The sequence below is a fragment of the Eupeodes corollae genome, chromosome 3 (assembly GCF_945859685.1).
Source record: "Eupeodes corollae chromosome 3, idEupCoro1.1, whole genome shotgun sequence".
NCBI lineage: Eukaryota > Metazoa > Arthropoda > Insecta > Diptera > Syrphidae > Eupeodes > Eupeodes corollae.
In genome coordinates this window covers 42873600-42882431 of record NC_079149.1, presented here as the reverse complement: position 1 = coordinate 42882431, position 8832 = coordinate 42873600, and the positions used below count along the sequence as shown (strand labels likewise).

The 8832-nt window shown below is 30.4% G+C and overlaps 1 protein-coding gene and 1 pseudogene across 1 annotated transcript; both read right to left on the bottom strand.

The window, feature by feature from the left end:
- Window positions 1-869: 869 nt before the first annotated feature.
- On the bottom strand, window positions 870-2731 carry LOC129952262 (uncharacterized). The gene is made up of 2 exons (XM_056064767.1): window positions 1780-2731; window positions 870-1724 (listed from the first exon to the last, which is right to left on the bottom strand). The coding sequence occupies exon 2, from the start codon at window positions 1636-1638 to the stop codon at window positions 892-894; it is 747 nt and encodes a 248-aa protein (XP_055920742.1). The 5' UTR covers window positions 1639-1724; window positions 1780-2731; the 3' UTR covers window positions 870-891.
- Window positions 2732-4490: 1759 nt separating this feature from the next.
- On the bottom strand, window positions 4491-5627 carry LOC129950439 (uncharacterized; annotated as a pseudogene).
- Between the last annotated feature and the right edge of the window lie 3205 nt (window positions 5628-8832).

The following is an 8832-nucleotide window of genomic DNA, read 5'->3' as shown; positions in this document are numbered from 1 at the left end:
AGTTCAACCACTCCAAAGAAACCTGTAGTCTATGTAGGCCAGGGGCCTCCTAACCAGACCAATGTAACAACATCCAGTATACCAACCTACACTTAACATGGCTCATAGCAGCTGCCAGGTCAGACGGTCGAGGGCCTCATGAAAACGGAAAAACTTATAGGTATCTTCCAGTCAGCCTCAGCACCAGCAGCCCCTTTAGCATAACTTATGTTTTGGTTCGGATTTGGAGTTTGTTATGATTCACACTGCATGTTGTTAATGTTGAATATATGTATGTACGCGAGTAAAAATACACATATACATATTTATATATGTATAAATTATGGCTAAACTGGTGCAGAATTTTCTTATGTTTACTTTTACCTTTGATTTGGGGTACAATTGGCTTCAAGAGAGTCTTACGAGAGCCCCCATGAGCTTATGTCGAACTGGTTTTGAAGATGTGCTGTTTATGTTTGCGTTTTGGTGGAAAAGTTGTCAATCATATGACTTTAATGAAATGTTGCGATATTTTAACAAATACAAACCATTTAACCTTAATTTGTATGATTAAATCTAAACTAAGACATTTTCAACTTATTTATAAAGATAAGGCCTTATAACTTTATTGGCAGTGGAGAGATTAATTAAAAGAGATCCAATTTGATAAATGAAGCCTAAGAATATGAAAAAAAAAATCCTTAAAAAATAAACTTTTAAAATGTCAACATTATTAATAAGTTTTATTAAGAAAAAACTTAAAACATCACACACTTAATTACGTATAAGACAAAAATTGAATTTCATAATCAAGGTTAAATAATTAAACGAAATTTTTATTAAATTATCAAATTCAATATCCAAGGAGTGTATATTTATTTATTTCCGCTCGCTTGAATAAAATTACAACTTTTACGTGTTTCGTTTCAACTTTATTCGACCTTTCCATTTGAAAACAAACATTTCTGCAGCGAAACAGGAGCTGCTAATCACAAAAGCCACACCAATCGCTGTCCAAATAAATTTGAAATCTTCCACTTTTATGGAACGACATTTTGGTTTTAATTCGAAATCTCTGAATTTCGCATCACCAATCTCCAATTGTTCGTAAAAAGATCTTCTTTCCCAATATCTCCATAATCCAGCCGAATGAACATCCAGTGTGTGAGCATTAAAAATACCTTTGTATATTGAATTCTCATAAATAGGAAAACTGCATATCATACTTCTAATTAAACACAATTCTTCTGACCAACGGAATAATTTCTTTCCGATAAAATTTTGCAGTTCCTTATAATATTTCCATTTTCGATCAGATACAACGTAGGCATATCTTGTATTCAATGTATTTTCATCATTATCAATTAATTCAGAATTGTTTAAATACATGACATAAAAAGCTTCGGAATGGTATTCTTTTAGATGAGGGTTAAGTTTGTAAATCATCTCAATATGATCCGAGGAACTTTTAATTTTTAATTTCGATGTCACAATGTCTTCGAGTGATTTTATACATTTTTCCTTAGGTGGTTCGGTCATAAGAGTCTGAAGAAATGCATCGTATGAAGTATCAAGCATGATAGCAAGCAGAAATATCAGTAAGTAGATGATTTTGTTGGTATATCTGGCTGTTGGCCTTTCGGTAATAGATTGTCCCATTACCCCACCGAAGCAGTTTAGATTAATGAAGAATCTAAGTATAATGATATTTTCTCCCCGAAGAAATGCAGTTGTCTCTAATATTGCTGAAAAAAGTACAATAATAACGACTATTATGAGAAAAGCTTCCAACTGAAATACCCGGGTGAACACTTCTGCTATAGGAATTTTTGGTTCATCTGGTAACATCACACATAAATCAATTTTAAAATATGGATACGAAAATAACTCAATCGGGAATTTCAGAAAAGACCCAAAAGCATATATTTCTACGGATTTATTTCGAACCAGATTGAGAATGTCATCGACCAGAAGTGGAACTCTAATATCAGACGAATTTAATCTAGCATTGTACCTTTTGGCAAAACTTCTAAAAAAATGACCTATAGGGCCACCAAAAATGTGCTCACCTTGAACAATTTTTAGAACGTACAATAGTTTTGGACTCATTTGAAATGAAATTGGCATGGTTGTACCGTTTAAGTTTTGCATTCGATTTGGAAAAAAGTTATAAGTTTTATCCTTGTGTTCTCGTTTCCAAACAATTTCTTCAATTTTAAATACTCCAAAATTGACGAAGTTGTAGTAAGTAAATGAGTTCGAAAAGTCCCGGAAAATTGCAATAACATTTATCATGTCATTTTGCCAACAAAATTCAAAAACTTCCTTGAGTTCTGTTTCGTTTTTTGATGAACTTTTTAAAAGAAATACAATTTTACATTGCCGCATGTGATGAAGAAATGGCAGGAGTAGTTGAAGAATGTTTTCACCGTTGTTCGTAAGATTGACCAGGATAAGAAAATTGTTGTTGAATTTTTCTTTCAAAGAGAAAGATATTGTTCTGTCGGACGATAAAACAACCGGTATTCCAAGTGAGTGTAACATTTTTGTATTGAAACTATTATCGGACTCGGAATTTTGTAAAAGAAATACACTCTCAAAATTGCAGGCGTTGTAGATAGTTTGAATAAAACTTTGAAATTTTCCATCACTCGACTCGATTGTGACAAATATTCCGGACGAAATTGCAACGAATGCAAGCAGGCTTATAGAAAACAAATTCATAACTGATGATTGCAACCTGAATCTTATTTGCTTAACTATGAAATTAGGATCAATTCAAACCTTGTTTTCATTACAGGGTGTTTTATATTCAGGTGATAAGTGAAAAATTGAAAATTTTTATTTTCCAACACAGTAAAGTAAGAGAGGGCAATCAAACAAAGTTGTCAAACAAAGTGAATAAGAAACTAATAATTGAAAATTCGTTTTTAAACACTGATGAAATGTTGTCTGACGAATTAAAAATTCGTTGAATAAAAGCGTTTGAATAAAAAAAATAAGAATTTAACGAATATATCACAACGTGGAGCACGTTTTTTTCAACCGCACTCTAACACTGTTTTAGAGTGAATTTTCCTATTTAAAAGTTTTCTGTTTCTTGAAGTAAAACACCCTTAATTAAGCAACCATTAGCCATGTCATTTTCATGCATAGTCTTTTTATTTAAATATTAAATAAAATAATAACTGATACTTGCGTCAAATTAGAGAATAAATAAATAAATCTCAGCATATTTAAAAAAAACTTAATATTAAACTGAAACATTTATATTTTCATATGTTTTACCACGACAGCAACAAGATAAAAAATGTTCAAAAATTCATTCAAATAGGAGATTCAAATCAGAAAACTGTCGTGCTTTAAAATAAAAGAATTTCACAAGTTGTTTTCAAACTTTAGTTTAAATATAGTCATTGTAACATGCTAGTAGGCTGCTTGGATAGGCCTTTAACTATTGTTATAATTTGATATTAATAGTGCACTCGTTACCTACATCGGAACTGTTTGGTTCTTACAGTTGTTTCTAGTGCGAAAAACAAATTCAAAAGTGATTTCTAAATCATTTTAACGAGAACTGACAGTTAGAGAAAAATTTGAAAATCAACGGAATAATATAAACAAAAATATGGTTAAAATTATTATTCGAGAACTTATCATAAAAAAACATAGGAAAATTTGTAGTGTCAAGATATTTTATGCTAAAAAATTCTTGGGCTAAGCACGAAATTGGCTTGAAGTATATTGCACACTCTCACGCGACAATATTTTCAGTTTATTCTGCATATAGTTGACGTAGTTGCCTTCCGAAGAACCAACTCTCATAAAGCAATAATTTGAACAACAACATATCGTTTCGTGTCAATTTGGCAAGATTTACTAATTGCATGATAGCGGATATTCTCTCTACAAACTCCTGTAAATGTTCAGAAATCTCGATTCAAAAAAACTTTGACTATTTAATAACACAAAACATCAGAAGTTTAATATCCATAATGAACCAAAATGTTAAATATTAAAAAATAAAAGAGATTGATATTTTGAATTGATTTTATTAAGCAAATTAGTGAAAAATAGAAATTGCTTCCGAAAAAAACTCAGAAATGTTGAATTAGTCCTAAAAATATGTATATATTTAATTATTTTCTTTTCTTTGACATAAATTGCAGCTTTCAATAATTCCGCCTTCTTTCATTTTGTTCTTTCCACTTAAAAACAAAAATTTCAGCAACAAAACAGCAACTGCTTATAGAGAATGATACACCAATCACTATCCAGATCCATTTAGAATCTTCAACTTTCATGGAACGTAATCCTTGCTTTGTTTTGAAATCTCTTAATTGCACCCTACCAATCTTTTGTTGTTCATAAAATAATCTTCTCATCCAATATTTCCAAAGTCCAAATGATTGTGTATGCAAAATATGCGTATCGAAAATATCTTTGTATATTGAGTTTTCATAAATAGGAAAACTACACGGTACATTTTTGATGAAACACAATTCTTTTGATCAACGGAAAAGTTTCTTTCCAATAAAATTTTGTAGCTCTGTATAATATTCCCACCTTTTATTAGATGCCTCATAAGCATATTTTGTATTCAATGCATCTTGATCCTTATTAATAGCTCCCGAATTGTATGCATCTACGACATAAAAAGCTTTGGAATAGTGTTCTTTTATTTCTGGGTTAAATGAGTTAATTAAATCGATCTGCTCTGAGAAAACTTTAATTTTTAACTTTGATTCTATGACGTCTTCGAATGATTTTATATATTTTTCCTGTGGTGGTTCGGTCATAAGAGTTTGAAGAAATGCATCGTATGAAGTAGCAAGCATGATAGCAAGTAGGAATACCAGCAAGTAGATGATTTTGGCAGTGTACCTGGCTGTTGGTCTTTTGGTAATAGATTGTCCAAGTATCCCACCCAAGCAGTTTAGATCAATGAAAAATCCAAATAGAATGATATTTTCTTTCCAAAGAAATTTAGATGTCTCTAATATTGATGAAAACACAACAATAATTGCTACTGTTGTGAGAAAAACGTCCAACTGAAATACCCGGGTGAACACTTCGGCAATAGGAATTTTTGGTTCAACAGGTAACATCACACATGAATCAATATTATAATAGGGATAAGAGTATGATTCAATTGGAAATCTTAGAATGGTTCCAAGTGCATATATTTCTGCGGATTTATTTCGAACCAAATGGAGGATGTCATCGACAAAAAGTGAAGTTGTTAAGTTAGACGTATTTAATCTAGCATTGTGCTTTGAGGCAAAACTTCTAAAAAAAATGGCCTATAGGGCCTCCCAAAATGTGTTCGCCTTGAAAAATTTTTAGAATATACAATAATTTTGCACTTAATTGGAATGAAATTGGCAGATTTGTTCTGTTTAAGTTTTGCATTCGATCGGGAAAAAAGTAATAAGTTTTTTGGTTGTTTTTTGGTTTCCAAACAATTTCTTCAATTTTAAATACTCCGAAATGATATAATTGTAATAAATTAGTGAGTTTGAGAAATCCTGAAAAATTGCAATAACGTTTATCATATCATTTTCCCAACAAAATTCAAAAACTTCTTTGAGTTCTGTTTCGTTTTTTGATAAACTTTGTAAAAGAAATACAATTTTACATTGCCGCATGTGATGAAGATATTTCAGTAGTAGTTGAAGAATGTTTCCACTGTTGCTCCTGAGATTGACTAGGATAAGAAAATTGTTGTTAAATTTTTCTTTTAAAGAGAAAGGTGTTGCTCCACTCGAGAAAGTAAGCGGTATTTTCAGTGAATTCGACAATTTTTGAGTGAAACTACTATAGGATTTGGAATTTTGTAACAAAAATACACTCTGAAAATTGATGGTGTTTTGAATGTCCTGAAGAAAACTTTGAAGTTTGTCATCATTAATTTTGACAAATTTTCCCGAAACTATTGCAACGAATGCAAACAAGCTTATAGAAAACAAATTCATAACTGTTGATTACAACATGAATTTTATTTACCCAACTTAGGAAAGTAAATTAACTTAAATACTTATTGTTTTAACAGGGTGTTTAAAATTCTGACGGTTAGTAGAAAATTTAATTTTTTTTATTCTTTCCTACACAAATGATTTTATAAACTAAAAAAGAACGAAACAAAATAACATATATGTATGTAAGTTAACATTTCAAGAATTGAAATTTCGTTAAAGAAAAGTTTTGCCCTTGCATATTCTAGTTACAATATTTTAGAACATAATGAAGCTATCAAAACATAAGGGCCATGGAAGAATCAATTGAAAACTTAACATAGGTTAACGACAACGTTTTCTTTATAGATATTTAAAGGAATGTTACCAACATAAAGTATGGAATGGAATCGTTGTACAGATTTCGAAATTTTTGAAGGAAACACGCTGTATCAGTACAACTTTGAACCATGAATGCGTAAAGTGATTGAAAATGAAATTAAATAATAAATGGACAATTTTTTCTAAGTAGAAATTAAATAAATTGAACCAAGGATATTTTGTAGAGTGTTCTATTTTAAAACACTTAAAATTTCATTTGTATACCAAGGATAGCAGCAAGACCAATTCTACTCAAAAATTGATTAAAAAGTGTTTGATTATCATCAGGAAACTTTTGTCCATTGCTATACTGTTGAATTTTATTTCACTGATTCGATTAAACTGAATTGTTTTTTTTTTTTTAAAGACGTAGGAACACTTATTTTATTACTGACTATGTTGCTTGGGGAAAGCTTTTAAGGTTATTTTAAAAAAATTCGTATAAAGTTTAAAATTTGGTATTGGTCAACCAAAGTATACTTGTTGCCTGTATCGAAAATGTTTGCTTCTTACAAACCTTTTGTTAGCACGAGTCTTCCAACAAATATTTTAAATTGATGAATTAATTTTTTTTGAAGACGACTGATAATTAAACAAACATACGAATAAATGAAATAACATAAATAATACAATAACATTTCTAGAACTTGTCAAAAATAATCATAAAAATAAAATCATAACCTAACTGAACTTAATAAACGTTTTTTCTTTTACAAAATGAATAAAATCAATTCAATGTTCATTACAAATTGGGGCTAAAAACTCATGTTAATGTTCGGAAATCAAGGTTCGAGAGCCCTCGACTTTTTAAATTGAAAACACAATAAATTCAATAATCCTCAAGAACCAAAATGTGAATTATTAAAAAATATAAAAGTAGTGATAATAAAAAAATAAGTCAGCTGTTTTGAATAAATTCTACAAATGTATATTTATTTATTTTTTCTTCCTTGACATAAAATACAATTTTTAATAATTCTTCCTCTCTTCTGTTCGATCTTTCCACTTGAAAATACAAATTTCAGCAATAAAACAACAACTGCTAATCCCAAATGCCGCACCAATCGCTATCCAAATCCATTTAAAATCTTTGACTTTCATGGAACGAAATATTTGTTTTGAATCAAAATCTCTTAATTGCACTTTACCAATCTCCAATTGTTCATAAAATAATATTCTTATCCAATATTTCCAAAGACCAAATGCTTGTACGTCCAATATGTGAGCATGGAAAATGCCTTTGTATATTGAATTTTCGTAAACAGGAAAGGTAGTCGGTATACTTCTAATGAAACACAATTCTTTTGACCAACGAAACAGATTCTTTCCAATAAAATTTTGCACCTGGTCATACAATTCCCATTTTATTTCAGATATAATGTAAGCAAATTTTGTATTTAATGCGGATTGATCTTTATCAATTTCACTAGAATTATTTGCACTTACGACATGGAAAGCTTCAGAATAGTATTCTTTAACTTCTGGGTTAAATGAGTTAATGAAATCTATTTGCTCCGGGGAAACTTTGATTTTTAATTTCGATGCCATGACGTCTTCAAGGGATTGTATAAATTTTTCATGTGGTGGTTCGGTCATAAGAGTTTGAAGAAATGCATCGTACGAAGTAGTAAGCATGATAGCAAGTAGAAATATCAATAAGTATATAATTTTGGTAGTGTAACTAGCTGTTGGTCTTTCAGTAATAGATTGGCCAAGAATCCCACCCAAACAGTTAATATCAATGAAGAAATGATGAAAAGTAAATTTTGCTTCCAAAAGAAATGCTACCGCTTCTAATATTGCTGAGAAAAGTGCAATAATTGCGACTATTATAAAAAAAACTTCCAACTGAAGTACCCGGGTAAACACTTCAGCTATACCAATTTTTGGTTCAAGAGGCAGCATCACACATAAATCAATATTTAAAAACGGATATGAGAAGGTTTCAATTGGGAATCTCAGTAGAGCTACAAGTGTATGTATTTCTACTGTTTTATTTCGAACCAAATGGAGAATGTCATCGATAAAAAGTGAAGTTGTTAAGTTGGACGTATTTATTCTCGCATTGTGCTTTGAGGAAAAACTTCTTAAAAAATGGCCTATTGGGCCACCTAAAATATGCTCACCTTGAACAATTTTTAGAACATACAATAATTTGCCCATTTGAAATGAAATTGGCAAAGTTGTTCTGTTTAAGTTTCGCATTCGATTTGGAAAAAAATTAAAAGCTTTTTTGATGCTCCGATGTGGTTTCCAAATCGTTTCTTCAACTTTAAATGCTCCAAAATTGGTAAAACTATAGAAAGTTAGTGAGTTTGAGAAATCCCGAAAAAGTGCAATAACGTTTATCATATCATTTTTCCAACAAAATTCAAAAACTTCCTTGAGTTCTGTTTCGTTTTTTGATAAACTTTGGAAAAGAAATACAATTTTACATTGCCGGATGTGATGAAGATATTTCAGTAGTAGTTGAAGAATGTTTCCACTGTTGCTCCTGAGATTGACTAGGATAAGAAAA